Here is a 23,120-nt window from a genome sequence, read left to right as displayed (position 1 = left end):
TGCTAGACTGTCAATGATAATTTGACTGCTGAATTTAACATTTTCTCATTGTTATTGTATATTTTTCCTTCTTTTTGGAAGGCAGAGGTAAAAAGTACTTGGCCATGTAAGAAGTCTGAAGCATTCTGGTTTGAGCCAGTTGTTAATTTGTCAGTCAGCAACCCAAGAGTCATACAGATCACCCTGTATCCCTCACACTCCTTCTCCATTAGCAGCTTTTAAATTACCTCTTGTTCTATAAAAGTTTGTTGTAGCTCCAAATTTATAGCTTTGTTTAGTCTCACCTAGGAAAATTTTCCATGTGCTCTGCAACTCATTCTGAAAGTATTTGTATACTCAACTCTTCTACACACCTATAGATATACATACTTTAAATAATTTTTTGAAAACTAATCAGTCTGGTGTTACATATTTTTCAAAAAATATTTAAAAATAAACAGCCTGGAGGTACGTATTTTTGTTCTTGGCTCAGTAAGCTTAACTGAAAACATGTGAATGATACACAGGAAGTCATTGCACTACTTGAAGATTTTTCTAATTTTTTTCCCACCATGCCTTACTTGATGTTATGTGAAGAATAAAAATAAGAAAAGTATCATAGTCCTTTGCCTCCTTTATTTAAGAAAAAAACACACTACATTGGAAAAATCTTGCAACAGAAGAGTTAAATATTTTTATCACATGACGGTACATGTTGTACTTTACTATATTTCTGAGTATGTGCTTTCATCTTTAATATTTAATCAGTGTACATGTACTTGAATATAAGACACACTTTTGAAAATCTACATCTATAAGCCTATCAGAAAAGACAAATACATCTGTTTAAAATCTGTGCACTTATTCTTTGAATGTACAAATACCTCTCTCCCTACTTTAAAACTTGTGTAGCAAAAATTACATTAAATTCCTTCTATTTATTTCATTTTACACATGCTTTTGCATTGTTTCAATATCCAGTCTTCTCTTTTGTTTTTGTAAAACACACAGAGTTGAACTTACAATAGTACAGACTACTACTACACACACAGCTACTATTGCCACTATTACTGGACTGTTAGCACTATCATTGCTGCCATCATAATCTAAAGGCACAGAAGCTTTTGGAGGAATGAACCATGTGGCTTGTGCTATATTAGACACCTCTGAAATCAAGCTGGTATCATCAACAGCACGTATAGCAAAGTAGATTATGGTGTCATTTTCTATTATGAAATTTTCTGGTTTAATTTTAAACGATTCTTCTCTACCAGCCTCCTTAGGTATGAGATTAGAACAATTCACAGAAGTGGCACGATCAAAGTGATTTCTTAGGTCCAGAAGATTTTCACTGCTTTTTATTATGTAGTGATCAGCTAGGGAAAAAAGAACACACATTAACAACAAATTAATATAGATGTTTTAATATCCCTGCTTGTGGTGACAGTGTAGGACTTCAAGACCCATTTTGTAAAAAAATGTGCTGGTGATTCCTCTTTTACTACTGACTATTGCTCAGCATGGAGGGTTGGCAAGTTCGCTTTTAAACTTTCAAAGGTCTATTGTTGCTGAGTCTGGGAACTCCTTCTTTTCAATTAAAAATAGAAATTGAATCCACCTTAAAAATATTGTTTCACCAACACTCTTACCTTTGTGCAGACCTGTGCAAAATGTAGCTGAATGAGAAACTGTGCTGTCAAAATACAAACATAAGGTGAAATTGCAATTAAAATATATGTGTAGATAACAGGGGTGGGCCTTGCTGATCTGTATTCTCTCTCTCAGCATGAGGTTTTGATAGCAAAAACTGTGAAAGACACAAAATGATTCTCCCATTTGTAATCAAAGAACTGGTAGTTACATTGCTATGAATGTATTTGATTAATTCTCTGGGGTTCTGCTGTTTCTATTTCAAGTCTGTAGCTTTTCAAGACTTTCCCCTCTTCCCCTTCTCTTCCTCTTATACCCTTTCCTCTTTAGATAGTAGAGATGTGCATGATATGCCCAGCTCCAAACCAGTGTAGGACCTACTATCTTAAACTGTAATGCAATAACTGACTACTTTAGCTATAGAAGTTTTTAGACATATAGTTGCTAAATAGCGATAAAAGAAGTTGAGATTTTTTTTTTATTTGAGTTCTTTTTTCCTTGTGTGGCTGGTTATTAAAAATTTTAGATAAATGTAAGGTTTTAATCTGAAACTGTAATCAGCATAACTGTAGCATTGTATATTTTAACATATAATCTCTGGTTTATGCGAGGAAATGTTTGTACATTTCATCTGGAATTAAGTTTCATTTTTCCTGTACAACAACCTTAAAATGAGTATTCTGGATAGAACATTACTGCATCTCTATAGTCCATTTACATCTTTGTAAATAGATTAAAGCTTTGTATTCTCCATGTTGTCTGGTTTGTTGGGGTTTTTTTAATTATGCACAGACATGGACTAAGACTTGTTGCTAAAGTCTCTAGTGGTTATATATAAATGTATTTATTTGATTTGTTTATAATATTCCTTGGTGTCCTTGGTTTGTTGTTTGTTTGTTTGTTTTTTTAACAGGACAACTAAAACAGGTATCATGCAAAAGGGTGTCTTTCTGTTTGGTTATGTTTTCAGGTTGAGTGTTGGTCCTCAGGGTATGTCCTCTCAGACAAAAATATCAACCCCATCTCACAAAAATGTAGTGTCTGACTCACCTTTTCCATTGTCAAAGTCACCTCCTGGAGCTGTCCAAGACAAGACTATTGTTTTGTTTTCTAAACGAGCGTGAAGGTCTGTAACTTTACAGGGTGGATAAATAGGAGCAGAATCTCCTCCTGTATTCACTACAAGAGAACTTGTTGAAATTCTGTTGAAACTTCCGAGGTTGACTTGGATTTCTTTATCAGAAAATTTAGGTCTTGGTGCATTCATATAAATTTTACCTGTGTAAAACATTTTTCAACTTTCAGCATGACATAACTCTGAATTGCATTTTCTTTTAATTCTTATTATCTCTTCTCATCCTGTAAGTTTTCTTTATTCGGATTTAGTGAAAAGTTAGTGAAGTAAAGACAGAAAATAAGGTCATCTCAGGATTCTCAGTACAAAATTTAGGAAACACAAAAAGCAGACAAAGTCTAAAATGTGTAAAAATTGGAAATAGTGCAAGCAGTAAAGCAGGTTGCAGATGTTGGTGAGCCATGGCTGCAATAAGGTAGTTCTATCCATCTCTTTACCCATATTGCAGGCCTTAAGAGACTTTCAGTTATATAGGCCATACTTGTGAGTTTTTTAGACAATTTTTATGCTTATTTTTCTAAATTTCACAGTGTGTGTGAGGATATTAAATTGCAACAACTACTATTTTTTTCAGCATTAAGATGAAAAAGTACTAAAAAAATCAAGAAATCTTAAAAGCTAAGTTTTCTAGCAGCATTAGCTTGTATACCGATGTTGCATGCTGAATTTAATTATCCCAAATCCCCATTTTAAAGTCTTAAGAATAATTATAGATTTGCAATTCCTGTTGTGAGATGCTGAAATACAGAATCTGAGCAATATTTATCGTTCTCATGGCTGTAAAAGAAAATAATTTTTAGATTAAAGACAAGATTTTATGCTATTCTCATATACAGAAAACAGTAGTTGGAGCTGGTTTGTTTTGTTTGGGCTTTTTTGTAGTGAAAACGGTAGATAGAACATCTTTTAAGATCGAATGCAATTTTCGTGAATCTAAGTGATCCCATTTGCTAAACTTTTACACCCCCCTATATACAAATCATGCAAAGAATTGTCTGTTTCATAAACTCTCTTTACCATTTTCTCTGTAGCCTGGTATATAGAAGGCTCGATTTTGCTTGAGGCTAAGTCTGGTGGTTGTATTTCTCCCATGGGCATTCACTTTTAGACTGTATCTTCCAGTGCCTTGTAAAGAAGTAAAGTACCTTGAGTAGATGCCATCATTCTTCATTGTGTCAGCACCTTGGTATAGAATTATTGAGAATTAATATCTTAAACAAGATACTTGCTGGTAAACAAGATTATTTTTGCTGATTCATACATAAAACCTGAACATTACTATGCAGAAACCTGACTGTTTTAGTAATGTGGACATCTTTAAAAATAAGAGTGGTCCCACTGTGACAACCTGCGTTTCATATGTATTTTGTTAAAAAGAACCATTCTGCATTAACACCTTTAAACAGGTAAATCTCTTGTTACTATATGAAACCACCAAGTTAATACTTTTTAGCCATCTACTACATAAAGCACCTTTTAATTATAAAAATGCTGTAATTTAACCTTTGGCCAGGAATTCATCAAGCAGGATTCCTTGTCTTTAAGTGAACTTGTGCAGTTGTACCTGACTGGCTGCAGTAGATGATTTGCTGGTGGCATCCAAGCTAACTATTTTAAAGCCTGGCAGCAGTGTAAAAATAACCTCGCAGGTTCAGGAAGTAGAAGATGTTTAAGAAACACAGGATAACACATTGAAATCTTATTATATTTTTAAGTACAGCAATGTGAAATTAAGGACAGAATGAGGAGGCACTGCTGGCTACCACTGAATTTGTAAAGCTACAGGTCTACAGCAGTGGTGAAAGAAAAGGAAGAGGAGTGATGAAAAGAGATCAGGGATGCTGAATGCCAGGAATGTCTTGCTATTGCTCTAAGAAAGAGTATTCTTGAAAAGAACAATGACGAACTTATTTAACACACAAAAGAGATAAAGCTAACATTTGGTGAGCTAATGTTAAGACTGTAGTCCAGCTTCCTAGAATATGAGATGGACTAACAAAACAGCTTGTTTTCACCTTGCCTCTTGAGGGCAGATGATTACATGCAGTACACTTTAAGAAAGAGGTATGAGCAATGTACCCTCTACCTTGAACACTTCTGCTTTCACCCTCAATAACAGCACAGGAAAGAAAGCAGAACAATTTTTCAGGTAAAGGCCCACATCTTTGTTTTCCTCACTGAGAAAAAGCTCTGTAGCTTACTTCTGTCCTAAAGCAGTAGGGTTCTCTGTCTCCTGTTTTACTTTTTTCTTGATACAGGCATAGCCATGACTCAGTCCTTAGTGATAAATCTGAGGGGAGCATGCAGACTTGGATTCCAAAATGCATAAATGCAAAGGTTTTTACTATGTGTATGGAACCTTACCTGCACCATTATCAAGAAGTTCAAGGGTTACTGCTGCAGCACCATCCTTCTCTATGGTGGCTATCACAGTTGCACCAAGAACAGGCACAAACCCTTGGCTAACCTCTGCATAAACAACAACTGGATTAAATGCTCTATTTGCCCTGTTCATGTGAGCTGTGATGCTCACAGGAGGAATGTCAGAATGTGCTGGTCGAGAGGCAGCTGTTACTGATATAGTTTGAGTTGCTGTATGAATATTTTTAATACAAAACTGCCAATCACCCACCTGCAAATAAAATACAAAAATTTTTAAAACTAGTGAAAAAGCTTCATGTTCTAACAGAACCATTGTTTCCCTTATATAATAAAAAATTAGGTAAAGAAAAGCTGTATGCTAGTCTATAGGGAATGTTAATTCAGAAAATAAAAGAAAATGTTCAGTCTTTACCTCTGCAGTGCCACTTATACTGAGTATAGCTGTGTTTGGGTTTGAATTATCGATTGTAAAGTCTGAGCTTCCATATTCTTTTCCTTTGGGGTCCCTCAGAAAAAAAAATGGCTGAGATAGACTCCATGCAATGCTGAAGAAAGTGTCATTTCCCACAGTTTTGTCAACAGGCACAGTAGTATTCATCCATTCAGAATGCTGAACAACTAGCTCTTTGCTTTCAAGCTGTTGTTAGAGGAATAAAATTTATTATTACTATTTAGTAAAGAATCATTTAACATATTTTCAGAATGATTCCTCATCCATTGTACAATATTGTATCTATTCATTTCTGACTTAAAATGGATTAGTTTTGGAGGAGAGAATTGAAAAGCATTTATGCCTTTTGGAAACTAGCATGAAAAAAGATCCCTGCTTATTTATAACTCAGAGTTACATGGAGAAGATGGCAGGCTGTCTAGTTCTTCTGTCTCTACCTACAGGAAAATTAAGAGCCATTTGGCACAACTATTGAATGAAGAAAACTAATAAAATCCCAGATTCACTTTATGAAATGGCTGCTTGCATAATAACATTGATTTTAAGTGTAAAATTACGGTAGACAATAAATTACAGTAAGTGTGAGTCCTTTATTTCTGTATCTAAACTATTTATCCACCAAAGCATTGTGTCAGCAAACTGTATTTCCACTGCAGTTTGCTCATCATTATCTGCTGCTTATAATCTAGACATCTTTGTGAGTGGTATATTTTGGATAAAACATAGGACTGGATCTGTGTTAAAATATTAACGAAGTGAGGAATGAGTTGTTAAATTCTAATTAACAATTGGCCTAGATTAAAAGTCTAAAAGTTTATACATTAAAATGCTACATATGGCTTAGGAGAAAAGCTGTATTTTGAATTGTATCTTTGTTACTCAAGTTACACTGTTAAAATGCTTTAAAAGATAATGTTTTGTGTAAAAGTAAACTAAACATCCTGGGGGATTTCTGCTTGCTTTTTTCTCTCAAAGTCTCTTGGACTTTGACAATGATGAGAAATAATTTTCTTGATCTTTTGAAATCATGAATTATATAAATTATATGTGAATTATATATATGTTTCATTGCAGTGAAATGTCAAATATCACTAAAAAATGTACCTGCACCTATTTCCAAATTGAGCCACTGACAATTATGATCATTAATGTCTAAATTCATTCAATTACTGATCAACTAAAAGCATAGAAGGAAAAAGAAGTGTTGGAATTCAGACCTGAATGGATTGTTCAGAAATATCTCCGCTTCCTGATGTAATTGCACTGAATGCTTCAATTAATTTACTGGGGACAACTCCATCTACACTATAAAGCATTAAACCTCCTGAAAGACAAGAGCAAAAGAATTAGAAACACTATTTTTTACTCTAAAATTGCTAAGTTTTATGTGACTTCTGGTACTGAAAGTTCTAATGAGGCAGCCAATATGTTACAAAATCAAAAAGAAATGCATCTTTTTATTAATGTGTTAATGCATATGTCATAGTAAATTCTGGCTTGCGTGATCAACTCATTTTATCTGTCATTGGCAAGGTTTGAAAAAAAAACCACTCCCTGGAGCATATCATCAAGTACAGCATTTATAGACTTCTCCTAGTACTTTTGGAGTCACATCCCTTCAGTGAAATTCTGCTCTGAAAATACCTCTGTAGGAAAGACACAGTGGCCTTCCATGGGTTTTGACTCTTAACATCCAGATCATCTTTATTTCCAAATGTGAAGTTTAGATCTCTTTTCATGCATACTGAGTTCAAGCAGCTCTGGTCTGTTGGAGGTTCTCATACTCAGTGCAGGTCTGTTAACGAATTCATTGTGAATATGGCTTCATACTGCTCTACTGAAGCATCTGCAGTTCATGCATTTGTTGCAAGTCTCTTTCAAAGTAGGATCATACATGCCAGACATAAACTGAGCCATCACTGTGCTCCTGGGGAGCCTACTCAGGTGTGTGGGGGCTGCCCACAGCCCCTCCCTACCACCTAACACCTCTCATCCCGGTCCCTCACACACAGGCTGACAGAAGATGTGCAGGTTGCATCAGGTGTATGGCTCTGTCTCATGAGAGAACACGTGGAGTCATATGAGCTGGAGGAGGTGTTAGCTCAGGGGTCTAGTCAGTATCTTTGGAAAACTGATTTTTGTTTCTAAGCAGGAAGGCCTGCTGGTTGAATACTGAAGGACCATCTGGGTTCTTTCTAACTCACAAATCATTCTTAATAAATATGCTGCAAGTGGAGCTTAAACAACAAATTCTGTCTTAGAATAGAGGCCAGAATAGAATTGAACTCTGGACTCTCCCATAGTCATGTTGATCTAATGATGATGAAGAGTATATAAGGGTGTTCCAAGTTATTTAAATTGTGAAAACAAGCGGATTGTAGTCTGAAAATGCACAGCACGTGCATCTCTCAAATAAGAATATTTATTCACTATATTTGTTTGGAGTCAGCTTACTTCCTAGATCTACACAAGGAGTTTTCATTGTTCCATGGTATTAGCAGGTGCTGTAGCATGAAGCAACACCCCTATGGATAGTTTTTAAGTGGTTGTTTTCAAACTAGTTATATAGCTCCAGCTCAGCAGACAGCTATGCTTCCTAATGACAATGGTAGTCACTGTGTTTACAATTTCCTAGCTGGTGCACTTCAGCCGCAACAGTTGGAAAAAAATTATTATTCTTTATGTAATAAAAAGTGCTTATAAGTAAAAGCATACAGAAAGTTCTAGTCATTGAATGCAATGCCAGAAATTAAATTCTCGACATTTCTTTTCATGTTATATAGCAATATCATAATTAAATCTCCTTAGTAATAGGGTATTGTCATGTTACTGCATTTTTTAAATCAAGACAGCAAATCTATGGATCTAAAGAGTTCTGCTTGTTTACATTAAAAAAGCCTGTCATGAAAACCAAATTTATTTAAAATTAAATTTGTTTTAAATTTCTTAAATTTCTTTTTTCCAGACCAATGAATTGCTATGCTTTTACATTTTCATACTTGAATATGTATGCCAGAGAAAGAGTGCATTTAGAATATTTACCTGTTGATTTTGAAAATTCTTCTAATTCTTTCGCTGCCAATGGCCCCAGTGCAATGGTGTGAATTTTTGCCCCACTTTGTTTCACCAAATCAAGGCAAGCTGCTACACCTGAGTCCTCTCCATCTGTCAGTAACACAATTTCTGAACCATATGTAGTATTCATTTTATCTGCAATTAACTGCATCAAGAAAAGAATTAATGACATAAGCAGCAGAATAATTTTTAAATACTAGTTTATCCCAGAGAACAGTCAATGTATGCATTTAGAGCTGTTAACTTCAAATATAAGCAAATTTATAATAAGAGTTTGAATTTTTATTTAACACTAAAACTATTACAATATTAATTATTGCAATTGATATTGCAAGATCTAATTGCTTAGATTTAATAAATATTCCATTATAAATAATGAATATTTAACATATGTTTTCCTAGGGAGGGAACCTGTCCCATGTTGAAGATGTCAGAAGCATTCTGGCTGTATATGCTTTGCTTGTTCAGGGACTGGATGTTCAAGGGCATCATATTAAAAACTTATGCCCACTGTCTGGAACTACTCTTTATCCTTCAATCAAAATTTCAGGAGTAGAGAAGGACAGACTTCTGTCTAAGGGTGGACTCTGAAGTAACTGAAGGTGGGGCAGAAAGGGGTAGGGGACAACCAAGAGGGAGGCCTCTGTCCTGGCTGTTCCATCTCTGTCTGGTTGCCAGTCTTCCTCCTGATGTCCCCTCCGTCCTGAGCCTCCTCTCTGCCCTGGAGGTCTTGGCTACCTCAGTGGTCTCATACTTCTCTGCACAATTTCTCTCTTTCTTCCCTTCTCCTAAAAGTTGCTCCTGATTTTCAGTTTTGCATCTGAATTAGGTGACATCTTCTGGCACTTCAGACTGCCAGTCCAAAGAAGTAAAACAGACAAATAAATAATTATATATATCCATCACTGTTGCCCAAGCTCATGATTTGTATGTGGTTTCACAGTTTTAGGGGCTTGATTCATGACTAGTGAACTGTGGGAATGATTCCAAAATTTAGATCATTCTTGTAGTTAATTTTGGAATTTGATCTTATTTTTCAATATCCTTTTTGAAGCATGGACATCACATCTGGCCTGTTTTCTGGTAATACTCTTTCTAATGCCATATAATAGTAATGCCAAATAGTTTCTATACCAAATTTTCCCTGGATAGATTCAAGAATCATATTATCTTTCTTAACTCTACCATTGCATAGGAAGTCCATGTTCCAGTATGTTTCTCACTTCTTCCTCATTTTCCATATATTCCAGGAGGTATTTCCATATCATACTTTACCTTAAGTCCTTTATGTATGCCTGCACAGATATTGGTTTGTCCATCAGCAATTCTAGGCAAATACTGAACAAGGTTTTGGCGTGCTGCCTCACTGGTTATTTGTTGCAAAGGAGCTTTTTCAGATGCATCAGAGTCAAATGTTACAATTCCAACCCAGGAACCAATTTCAATAATATGGAGCAGAAATACTCCTGCAGCGCTACGGAGGTGTCTGATGCGGTTGTGCTGTATGTAAAAAAAATCCAACATCCTTAGAATGCAATCTCTTCTGAGAAGCTATGACTATGAACAAAATGTAGGAATTTTTTGTAATAAAAAACTATCTGCCTGCTATAAGGTAATTCATATGTATGCTCAGTTCTAGAAGAGAGGAGATGTAAACCATGTTCTGGTAAAAGTGCAGCAAACTGCAGCTTCCAGGAAAGATGTCACCAAGCAAAGTCCATCTTCTGATGTTATGACTTCATTCCCAATCAAGATTTTTGTCACTTTTTTTCTTGATAGCATGATAGGATGCAAAAGCACAACACCTACGATGCCTGAGGAGTAGATTAGTCTAGAGACTAAGTATTTTGAAAATATAAATACTATTAAAGTAGAAGTATGGCTATTTTAAATGCAAATATTTGAAGGGATTACTGAAAAAAAGTTATATTTGAAAACATCTCTGGAGATAGCTATGCTTGCAATATTTATTTCATAATTATCTTCATTTTGATTTTTAGTATTACATTATTATCTACTAATTGATTTAATAAAATGTACTATGATTGGTAGACATCTGTATTATAAAAATAATATAATTTATTACAATTGCAGATCTTTGCTGAAGATCAGTCTCAAGAACAGCTCTGGACTAGAATGGCATGTCTGGAAATGATTTGTTGATGGAGCACTATGGGAGAATCCCATTATTATATGTATGCCATAACTAAAGGGTTGGCGCATATACTGCTTTATGCTTCTTCATGTATATTTGGGTTTAAGGTATGACTATTTCTCAACATGTTTGAGCTTTTTGAATTGCCTTCTTTAGATGAATAGTCTTATTTCTAGGCTTGAATTCCTGTGAGAAATGAAACACTGAACTTCTGGTATTTTCAGTAAGAGAGTAATGGTCATTGGCTCACTGCTGAACTGTGGAAGAGGTAAGATATGGATAAGAAAATGTAGTATGTCATCAAAAGGCTGATATAGGCTGATTTTTAAAAGCTGTTAGAGTATGTATAGAGTTTTGAAGTCTATTAATAAATCATGACATAGCTGCCTTACCTACCCAGATAATTTTGTCATCTTTCTACAGATGACATTCTTCCTACATTGCTTACAGCTTTATAAAAGAATTCGGATATTTATGCAAATAAGCACATATGCAGGAATGTTTACTAAACCTTGCATCCATAAACAAGCTTAGTATCTCATGCCACAAGACACTGTGAAAGAATAAACCTATGCAAAGTTTTATGGGGAAAAAAAGAAAAGGAAAAATAACCTTAACCATGTTAAAATGACATAACATTATGCCAGTTCACATTCTTGATTCCAAAGAGCAATACTGTAATACTGTAATGAAGAAAGAACATCTAATTTATTGACATATTGTGACCTATATATTTACTTTAAATTTCAGAATGATTCATAACAAAAATACAATGTGAAACTCCATCTATGATACATTTTCTGCCTGGAAGAAATACAGTGGCATTGTTGTTTTGGGTGTGGAACAAAGGATGTATATAAAATTGAGATTTTACCAGAAAAAAAGACCAAGTCTGGCCTACAACTCAGTATTTTTAAGTGATATCTTGTAGGAATTCCTAAATAAAATTACCAAGGACAGTAACAGTAGTCTCTTTTTTTTTTTTTTTTTCTAAAATAATCAATTACAGAATTGACTGATCTTTTTTGTAACTCTTTCTGCTTCTTACAATTTTTGCTAAAAATGCTTATAAAATGTGTATTCTTACCATTGACATGCTCCCAGAAACATCCAGTACTAAAGCGACTGCCCTGTCTTGGGTCTGCAGTAGCCTGAAGGTAGTCTCAGAGGGGGGTGCAGAAGTATTTACAACAGCCGAGTTGCAGAAGTCATCAGATTCCATAATTACTTCCCACGTGCTTTTGTGGTTGCATATCTTATTCTGCATATTTGGAGCCTCACTATTGTGAGTGTTTTTGTCACAAAATTCAACCTAAAAAGTCAGATTGAAGGTGATAATAATTCTGAACCCAACAGTATAAGCATAAGAAAATATCTCAGAAAATATATGTTTGTGGTGGAAGCAGGACAAATGGAAATGTTCATCTCCAGCGAACATCCTCTGTGCTATGGTGCCTGGCCAGCCAGGATTTTAGACAAGACAAGCAAAGAAAGTGCTCCCGAAGAACTAATCTCAGATTTTACGTAAGCACACACATGCAGAAACAAAGATTTCAGTTTGTGAGTTCTGAGATCCTTGGAGTGACTGCTTCATGGAGTTCCTACTAGATTTAAGCCTGCTAACAAAGATACGGTAGCTGGACAGCATGGAAGTCAGCACCAATTAGCAGCCTGAATATTTAACCAACTTCTTGGGTTAGGCTGATGGTCTTGGACCAATTCCTGTAAGTTTGCTTGAGTGGAATAAGGAAACATGCAAAAGGTACAAAGTCAAGACTTTCAGAGAAGCAGGAAGTAATCTTATCGATGTCTCAGGATGTCCACAGCATACTGCTGAGGGAAGACCCTGATCCATTGTTATGGGTTAACCACAGTGGGCAGATAAGCACCACACTTCCTCCCTCTACCCAGTAGGATGGAGGAAGAGGAAAGGAGGAATAAAAGAAAAAAAACCTTTTAGGGTCAAGATGAAACAAAGCAAAAAAAATGTTTAATAAGTGAAGTATAAGTGAAAGAAGAAACAAAACGAGTGATGCAAAAGCACTCACTCACCACCTCCTGTGGGTAGACCAATGCCCAGCCAGTTCCTGAGCATAAGGCTAACCCTCCCAAACCCCACTCTTTTCCCTTTTATTGCTGAGCATGACGTTATAAGGTATAGAATATCTCTTAGGTTAGTTCCAGTCATCTGCCTGGTGGTGTCCCCTACCAGCCTACTGCGCATCCCCCGGTCTATTCATTACGAGGGGCAGAGTGAGAAACAAAGGCCTTGATGCTGTTCAGCTAAGGCTAGAATATTAGTATGTTATTGGTCAAAACTCTAAAACATAGCACTATATGATCCATTATGAAGAAAATCAACTGCATCCTAGCCAGGCCCAGTACACCCACAAAGTTCTTGAAAGAGCTTGCCCAAAGAAATAAGGTCAATAGCCAGAGGAACTGTGATCCCGTACCACAGAGATCTAACCTGCAAGGAGACTGTCCGTCCTGCTAACCACTGTCCCAGCACCTTTTCCCAGACACTGGAACAGTACAGAGCTGGCCTAAAGAGGCCTGCCTGGTTGTCCTGGATGCTTTCAAGAGAGGTGGGCTGCTGCTTGTGTGTTAAGGATAGGTAGACCAGATTGCTTTGCAAGGGTGTGTAATAGAGCTAACCAGGTAACACTCTTCAGGTGCCAGTTTACATAAGGAGGGACCAAAAAGTACAGTTATGAACAAGGCATTTGGCAAGAATGCTTCACTTTTATGCTTGTTGACCTGATTCTCCAAACATGGAGCAAGAAGGATGCTGACACTGCAGTACATCTCACCCTTATTGACAGGAAAGAGCTGTCAGATCATTTCTAGTAGCTCCTTTATCTTCCCTTTTGAACAGATGTTAATAGAACTGATAGCATCATCCATATTCTTTGAAACAGAAATTAATTGAAGAAACACCTGACTGATCATTCTCCCCAGCAGAAATAACTAACTAGACCCTCAGTCCAGAAAGGTATAGTAATACTTACAGAAGGTATGTATTGCGAATACATAACAGAACATGAGATATTTTGTAGTATATCTGGAATAAATATACATCCTTTTTCATATAGCTGACCATCATATCTACATCTTCTTAGCTCACACTTGTCTCTGTTGCAGTCTTGGAAAACAGGTGTACCAGTCACATCAGCTGGACAGCTAAGGAAATAGAAGATAGGCAGGGCTGGTTAAGAACCCATATGTAGTCTGTAACTGGTTATTTACTTGAATTTTTGCTCCCCAAATCCAAATTGCTATTGACACAGCACTGTACTAGACACTGCACAAGTACATAGGTAGGCTGTCTCTGTGCTTGGCAGGGTCCTCAAACTAATCTAGAAATAGTAAAAAGCATAAAACACTTATGGTCTTTTGTGATCTTCTTTGTGATAATTATAGGCTATGCAGGAAAGATATCCTGCTAGTAGTTGTAATACAGAAGACTGTATTGGTATGCCTGAGCTAGGAAAAAAAAGGCAAGCCTGAACTAATTCTCTACATCCATTCAGTTATTGTTCCTCTTTGTCGAAACTGTTTAAAATCACAGTGGTTTCAGTAGGCAATTTCAGTGGTGTTGATAACTGCTCTTTAATAAAATTATGTTAAGTGAATACAAAACAAATGGTGGCTGAAGTCTGCAGTTGCACACAGAGCAAAAGATTATCCAGCCTCATCTCCTAAACCTCTTACAAAACAGCACTGAAGGCCGCTGTGGTTTTCTGGTCTGCAGAGCAAGCAATAGATGTTGCTGACTAAGCATCTTGTGATCATATGAACAGGTTGTGGACACTCTACAAAGTACAAACTCAGCACAGGTGATGAGAATATTGAAAACGTTATTGAAATGTTTAAACCTGTGTAATGTAAAAGCAGAAATATGAAAAAAATAATACCTTGTTGCTTCAACACTTGCTTCTCCAGAATTTCTAGACACATAAAAAGGCATGTCACTACTATATTCATCGAACACCCCCCACCGATAGTGAGCCCATTCATGGACAAAAACTCGACCTGTTGAAAAAGAATAGCACATGCACATTCTAAATACAACTGTTCAAAAGCTACTCCGTGATTTACATAGACATTTTAACAATTTAATTCTAAGGTGAAATATTTAAGCAATTGGGATGATAATTTTTCCTTGAGGTAAAACTAGGAAGGCATCAGTTTAGCAACCAGGACTAGAATTTTTATTCATATTTGACTCTCAGAAATGCAGGAACTGTTCTAGAGGCTTTCTTCCAAGTTGGCAAAAATCTAAGGAAATTTAGGTTTTGTGAGGTTTCTGTCCCACAGAGCAGCAACCCTCACATTTTTGACACAGTGTAGTACAAAATCAGATACATAAACACTGGATAGTTTATTTGGTAAGTGGTCATAAAAGGAAAGATACTGCTAATGGCAGTAGTTAAGTGCAGAAGAATAACTATTTAAGGTTTTCAAAGGGATAAATGACTTCTGGATCCAGTGTTTGAATATTTAACTTAAGACATTTCACAGGTATTTACTACTTCTGAAAAATATGTCTCAAAGTTTTTTTTCATTTTAGGAAGCAACTAAGTACCCAAATTCATTAATCTTGGGCATTTCATATGAACAATAAAACAGGCAATTAAATTAAATAGTAGTATTACCTTTTTCTCCATAAACTTCAGTCAAGTTGTCATTTAAAATGAAGTTAGGTGTGAAATGGATGTACTGTCCTTTCTCCTTACATCCTCCATACTGTAAGGTGTAAGGATCATCTACATGTTTCATATGAGAGTCTGCTATGATGACATCTGCCTGAAAAAGTAAGACCAAAGTTATGCATGACATGGGTGTAGAGAAGAGTTAGGCGATTCTTATTGAATAAATTCAGTCCTGCAATTTTTTTTATCCTACGAACACTCCCCACACTTTTGAGCAAGAACTTCCAGGATTAGTCCTAGATTTTGATGAGATTCATAATGTAGCCTTACCAGTCTAGCTTCTCCTATGTTCTAATGATAGACTTCTCTAAATCATACCTTATCATATGATTCTGTTTTTAATCTTGAATAGTTGGTCTTTTTCTTCCACGTTTTAGGAATTATAATTTTTACAGACTTGAAGAAAAATCGATGTTTTGTCATTTCAAACAAGTAATTAGAAGCATTTTTAATCATGTTCTAGGGAATAAAAGAAAACAGAGTATTAATACAATGTTAATATTTAACATGTGTCTGTATGTGCAATGAATAATTTAGCCTTATCAAGAAACAGCAGTACAATAAAGTAGAACTAAGTATGTAACACAAAACTAAGAAAGTATTACAATATTTGCTAAGAAAAGAATAAACAAAGAAGCCCAAGACTAAGATGTAATCCTTGGAATCTCTCACCAGTTCTATAATCCTGCTCTTAATCAAAGATTGTGATAAAATTCACACTCTAGCCTTCATATGAGATGAAAACTGCTAAATACAAGGATTTACCCTTAAATTAATACTGGCCTGACAGTAAGTGTTGGCAAGATTCAGCATTGCACCTGCTTTTCATTTATCTGACTAATGTCATAATTTTTCTGTCAAATTCTGTTTTGCATATCTTCTTTGTATTATTGGCTACTATATGCTACCATTACTTTCCTTTCCTCTTGCTCTTTTACCACTTCTCTTGGAATAGAGGCATCAGAAAAAGCATTCCCTTTATTTTTCTCTCCACTAACAAGTGTTTAGTAGAAAAAAAACAAACAGGAAGAACTAAAATCTGTCCCATAGGCTTTTCATAAACTAAGAAACAAGCTGTGACAGAGGCATGAGTCAAATATCCATGTTACATGTACAGAAAAATCAGCTAAAGGAGATTTCTTGAAGAGATTTGGTTTGCCAGGACTGAGACTGATAGTGAGTGCTAACTTGAGCAGTAACGGGATGTGCCACTTCAGCTGTCCCCATTCGACCCCTTGCCTGCTCTGCAGGTAGAACAGAGCATTTTTAACTAGTTCAAGGGAACTGAAGGAACAGTGTAAGAGCAAGATCTCATAAGGTCAGCTATGATGTGAATATGTGGTAGGTATCTCACAGTAACAGTAACCATCACTCTTACGCTTGTACCCTAAAAAACACTCCGTGGTTTGTCCCTTAATGAAAATGAAGTGATCTAAACTCTACTTATTGCTAAAAAAGGGGACAGTCAGTGACTGATGGTAAAAAGTAAACTACCAGATCCACTTTTACTTCATGTAAACTTCTTCTCACAAGATAAAAGAAATCTGGAAATGTTAAAAATTTTATGGTATCCTTTGTACTTGATATTGGAGATGACATGGGACTGAGATAATCCTACATCAGGTCTAGAAGGCATTAGACAAACTGCAGAACCTGGGCATTTGTCATAAATGTCCTGTTCAGCAGCTTTTCTCTAAAATGATTTGACTGTAGAAAACAATTGTTTTGCTTTGAAACCTGGCCAACATCCTATTCTGAGGGAATTTATCCATTGAGGCATCTATGTGGACTGGAATAAAAATTAAACCCAGAAATGCCACTAAACCTAACCTTTTATTTTCCATTTAGAATTTTTAAAGGAACATTATGAGACATACTAGCTAATGACAGAGTAGTATAATCAATGGCTATTAAACAAGCATTCATAGGACATTCTTTCAGGTAAATATAATTTGGAAAGCTACTTAAAGGAATTTCAGTCTACCTCCCAGTAGAGATATTACAGCAATTCCCCTTACACTGAGGGAATTAGTGCTCTTAGTAGTGACAGCAGATGGCAAGGCAAATTAGAAATTACTGGTTTAGTAACTATGGGATTAATCCATGATTAATTCAAAAAAGCAAGAAAAAAACCTATTGACAAGAATGGGAGCTGGACCTAATTCATGCTACTTTCCGAGCAGAAAAGTCAAGTCACAACTGCTGAGAAACAATGCATGTAAATGGAAATGTTCTTACCATTGTGTTCAGGATGATGTTGGCATCTTCTGGCACCTGGGGATTAATTGCAACAACTAAATCCTCATAGCCATTCTTATTTAGCCATACCATAGAACCTTTTGCCACATGCAGGAGCTGAAACAACAGCAAAAATATCGAACTCCTAATCAACCCCATTACTTTTTCCTGTCTGTGAGGTTCTTGATTAGAAAAGCGATGGATTATCAGTCTTATTTATATGACTGCCTTTAGGGTCTGAGAAGACTTTGTTACAGTAACCCAGGATAGTTCACCTCCCCCATCAGAGTACGTAGAGTCCCAAGCATATCTTATTGTCACAGTAACCTGGGGTCATTCGCTTCCCCCACACTGCACAGCCGCTAACGTGAGCCAGCTGCGGATCTCAGCATCAGGACAACAAGACCTGCATTACATCAGCAAGCTCTCTAATGAGCCAAACAGGACATTGCTTATGTATGTATGTTAATCGGGGCAAGTTTTATTATCCGCCTCTTTGGTGATTTTCCTTGAGCTTCACTCCCAAGCAGGGCTCTGCTGCGTTGGGTCCCCATTTTGACTGGTGTCAGTGTCCTGGGGCTCTCACCATGGTAATGCTACACTTTCCACAAAGCCAAAACTTTCACTCGCTGAGTGTTGTGCCTCATCCCAGAGGGATTCACACCTGCTCTTCATTCCTAACAAGGCTTTTGTGTCAAAAAGAGGTGTAACAGTTTGCAACAAGACACTGATGTTCTGTGCAAGTACAGTTAGTTATATTGTATATGTTGGCTGCATGTAGTTATGTATTAATTTTAGGAGGAAATACTTGATATTTTATTGGCAACTAAAAAAAAAAATTAATTACCTTATGCCTCTTCAGGTGATCTATGATCTCTTATTCATTTTAGAAGAGAGAAATAATTGCAAAAACACAACTGGAATTTCCTGGAAAAAAAATCTGAACAATGAGATAATTATGTAATATGGAACTGAAACAATAGAAAAAGCAAGATTAGATCAGTGAGCCCGTAAAATGTTGACAAGTTCTGTATACAATATTTGGTATGTAAACTATCCCCTTTTAAATGGCATTGTTTGCCTTTAGATGAATGACCATCCCATTTGGAATAAAATGTGTTTCTATTGTGTGGGAACAGTTTGTCAAGCAAGCCAGATTACTCTGTGTGGCTGTCCTATTCCTCCTCATTTTTTCTCATTTCATACTCAAAGAAACTTGTCCAGAAGTGACATATTTTATTCCAGTTCCTTGATGAAGTATTTAATAGCATCACGCCTACCACTGATTTGTAATCCTTTGAGAAATGTCTATTAGATGATGATTCCCTACCAGCTACTTTTTGAGATCTCCCAGCTAGGTAGTTCCTAATTTGTTAAGGAGATGCATTAAAAAAATAAGAATGGAATAAATGTGGTAGTGATTGACACTGATTATATTTTCATCCTTTGATTCATTATTGATTGAATATCAGCTTTCCTATTCTTTTTGTGGAACAGATGTTAAACAGATTTCCCAATAATTTTGCAGTTCATCCCCTCTGCCTTTTTTAAAAACACTATGTCTTCTTGGTGATATTGTAAGAGTCATTAACAATCAAGAGAGTAAACTGCTGCTGAAGGTCTTATGTAATTCTTTTAAAATTACTGTGTGAAATTTATTCAGGCACATGCATTTAAAAGTCCTTCAGGTTGAAGATTTACCTCCATCTGTTTTCCTAGTGTATAAAAAAATAACTCCTGATGGTCATGGTATGAAATTACATCATCCCACTTCTTCTGAAATATTAGACAGAAAAATTAGCTAAATTCTTCTGTGTGTGGTGGGTTGGGTTTTGGGTTTTTTTCATATCAATATGAAATAATGATTGTTTTCAGTTTGTCTTTAGCAGTCTCTGAAACCTTGGAAACAGTAATGACCAATTACTTTTTAAACACCTCCACAGTACTGATTAGCAAAACTTTTTCACTTACATTTTCAGCCATCATGCTCAGCTGATAGAGGCAAAGTAGTCACAAAAGCAGTGTTATGAAAGTTGCCTCTTAGTTCCAGAGGAGTCTCACTTGTTCTGATTTCATAACTTGCAGCTGAAAATACAAATATTTAGAAGATAGCCATGTGTGTTAGTTATCATTCAAACTTTTGATCTCTTTCAAAATAACTTCTTTTCAAATACTACTTACTTAGTATCAGTTTCATTAGTTCAGCTACTGGGAAAAATAAATGCAGCATGTCAGACAGATCTGCAAAATACTTATTATCTAAACTGGGTGCTTGAATGATTAAATTTCTCACAGCACAGCTCTGAAATGAACAGATGATGGCAGCATTTTGTAGTATGGAGGTGACTTGAACTCCATCTCATTTATATGGTTTTAAATCTGAAAAATTCATTAACCTCAATTAAGTATAATAATTTCTAGCTCAATAGCTATTTCTTTACAGTTTCAAGCCTGCTAACTAAGAAAGCTATGAAATTGAAGTAACTGTTACTTGTTATAAAATAATTACAAGAAAGTAATTTACTAAAACTTCAACAGTTCTTAATTTATAGTACTCTAGTTAATAAACCTGCAGTTGCTCATTTCACAAACAAAACACAAATCCTGTCTATCTGTACTACACAGATATTTCTCTATTATAGCTGTTTACAGTGTACTTTAAATATTATTCTGGGGAATACAGACTTTTCTTGTGTTAAAGGGAAACAACCACACACAGTGTTTGAAAAGTGTTCAAAACTAAATCCCTTTTAGCTGGGCTGTCATTGCTCTAGCGCCTGCTCTTAGTATTTGTGAAGGGATTTGATGTGTACAAGTGCTGGAATAAATAGCTGTATAACTTTCTCTGCCTTACTTAGCTGTACTGTTCTCTGTGTGGTATAGACATGGCATGACTCCATGGCATTGCAGTTTGTGGCATAACAGTTCTGTTATATTGGATGTAAACTTTCGGGCTGTATCTGCCATTGTCAGGGAAAGTAAACAAGTACTCGGAATAGATACCATCATTCTTAACAATGTCAGAACCTAGCTATCAAAATTACATCAAACAAAAATGGTTGAATTTGTGCTTTCTAGATTCAATTATCTAGAATATAACAACAGCAGGAAAATTCTTCTCTGATATGCAATCTGTGCAGCTCCTTTGGTTTTGATGGTATGTTAAAAATATTTGAGAAGACTGCAGTCTGAAGTTAAGATGCCTTTTTGTACTGTGTTTCAATTCAAATAAATGATAATTTCTTAGCAAAATCATCAATTATTCCATTAGGAAGCTAATGAATAGATTATTTTCAAAATCTGTACAGTTTTTAATTACTTCCCACGTGCTTCTGTAGTCACACATTTGATTCTGCAGATTGGGTGCTTTTCTGTTCTGGTTATGTTCATTACAGAATTCAGTCACCTACAATGATAAACGAATAGACAAAAATCAGAATTAAGCAGCAGAAGAATAACAAATAAAAATAGGGATGGAAATAAATCTTTACTGCTGATTTATATCATTGAGACATCAGCTGATGGTATACTTCATTTTACATTATTAACAGTATACATTACAGCTGAAATAAATGTTACATTTCAAAAAGGAGGATATAGCAAATTTTATAACAGTATGTTTCATTGAAAGAAATCTGTTCTTATGTTACATCTTATAGATGAGAAACTTTGCATACACATTATTGATGATTCTGCAGTTTGATTTCTTTCAGGAATAAATGCACATCCTTCCTTAAAAAGCCATGTTAGCTTATTAACGACACAATCACCTTCAGTGCAGGAATTTTTTTTTCCCAGATATAGATGCCAGTAAGATCAGAGGAGCGCCTAAGAATAAAACAGAATACATTTCAACTTAAAAACCCTATCTGAATATAGTCCTGACATTAACGGTGCTTGGAGTGTAGTCTGCACTCTGCCTGCATAAAACAGTTATCCTGATAAAAAGATATGAATATACATTGCAAAGTGACACCAAGAATAATCTTTGGTTTGTTTGCTTCTCCATCACTTCAGTCTATTGCCTGATTAAAATATTACAGATTAGAAGTTTACAATTGCAGAACTAGTCATTAATTCAGTAGTTACCACTCCCAAATATTGCTGTACCCTGGAAAATGCCTGTTAAATAGCTTCCTGATTATGAAAAGGCATTTGGTCAGTGAGTTGCAGGTCAAATATCCTGTAATAAAACTTTGTTTCTTGAGGCCCATTGGCCATATGGACAGAGAGGAAAAGCAGATAGTGAGCCAAGCACTCTTGCAGTAGTGAGAGCATGGGGTGAGGTTTTGCAGAGGTAGCGAAGATTAGAAAAATGGGTTTGAAGCAAGAGAGAACCAGAAGCTTGACAGGAAGGTCCCAAAGTTGCAGCGTACTCCGAGAAGGGATAGGTGAGATGAAAAGGAAATGCTGAGGTAGACAAACACCTTGAGCAGAGGGGAAGGATGATTTCTGTACAAGCACTGTTTCCTCTCCAGTGGCAAAGCACAGCAGTGATAAAGTCTCTGGTGTCAGTTCAGAAAAAGTAATGCCCAACATCATTGCCAATCCATCAACCACAGAAATGTGTAAAGATGAATGCAGAGGAAATCACATGATCTATTCATAAAGTAGGAAAGATATTTAATGAGGGATAAAATAAGGACTAAAAGAAAAAGGGGTACCTCAAAAGTTTATGGAAAAAGACCAGTCAGGTTTCTAAAGCCCACCATGAAGGGCTTGTAAAAGGGGGAAAATGCTGAGTTACCTTGTAACTTTAACCTGACTCTGCCCAGTTGCATAGAAATGCCTGTCAGTGTCATACTCATTGAACACCCCTACTGAAGGTGAGCCCACTCATGAACAGGCTCTACCTGCAGGGAGAACAGAAGGGCAAATGCACAGTAGCTGTAGTGAGACATTATATCACTGTATGCGAAATTAGTCACCAAAATTATATGGTGGACTTTCTGAACAGCAACTTTCCAGCAACACTCAACCTTAGGCAGTTTTAATATCATGTAATTCGCTTCATGGCTAAGTGTGACTAACTTTAAATAACACCATTTGAAGCTCTTAGCTTCTATGTCTTTTAAAATTGGCTTCTTTTACCATTATGTGTTTGAATTTGAATTCTGTCTCTAGAAAGGTATGATAAAACAGCAATGCTTTTTAATATACACTTACATGAGAGTAAACCACGCATCAAATTGTAATTTAATGTTTGACATTGTAAGTGGAACTAACCTCAACAAACCAGTGCTTCATTTTCCATTAGACACGCTACTAAGGGATTAGGAACAAAAGGCTACCTTTATACATTTAACATAGGTTTTCTGCAGCAGTACATGCTACTGAGAC

At 35.9% G+C, this 23,120-nt stretch overlaps 1 protein-coding gene across 2 annotated transcripts; it reads right to left on the bottom strand.

The window, feature by feature from the left end:
* Positions 1-595: 595 nt before the first annotated feature.
* LOC141926834 (calcium-activated chloride channel regulator 1-like) lies at positions 596-17,967 on the bottom strand. 2 transcript variants are annotated; one of them, XM_074833244.1, is made up of 14 exons: positions 17,781-17,967; positions 15,861-16,001; positions 15,486-15,636; positions 14,745-14,862; positions 13,839-14,010; positions 11,915-12,139; positions 9,948-10,172; positions 8,640-8,817; positions 6,815-6,921; positions 5,559-5,783; positions 5,129-5,396; positions 3,782-3,946; positions 2,680-2,907; positions 596-1,355 (listed from the first exon to the last, which is right to left on the bottom strand). In XM_074833244.1, the coding sequence occupies exons 1-14, from the start codon at positions 17,937-17,939 to the stop codon at positions 928-930; spliced, it is 2,790 nt and encodes a 929-aa protein (XP_074689345.1). In that variant the 5' UTR covers positions 17,940-17,967; the 3' UTR covers positions 596-927. The 2 variants fall into 2 exon arrangements, with proteins under 2 accessions (XP_074689345.1, XP_074689346.1); XM_074833245.1 differs by lacking the exon at positions 15,861-16,001.
* Between the last annotated feature and the right edge of the window lie 5,153 nt (positions 17,968-23,120).

This window comes from Strix aluco, chromosome 8 (genome assembly GCF_031877795.1).
Source record: "Strix aluco isolate bStrAlu1 chromosome 8, bStrAlu1.hap1, whole genome shotgun sequence".
Lineage (NCBI taxonomy): Eukaryota > Metazoa > Chordata > Aves > Strigiformes > Strigidae > Strix > Strix aluco.
Note: the sequence above shows the minus strand (reverse complement) of the source record. Positions and strands in the feature narration are given on the sequence as shown.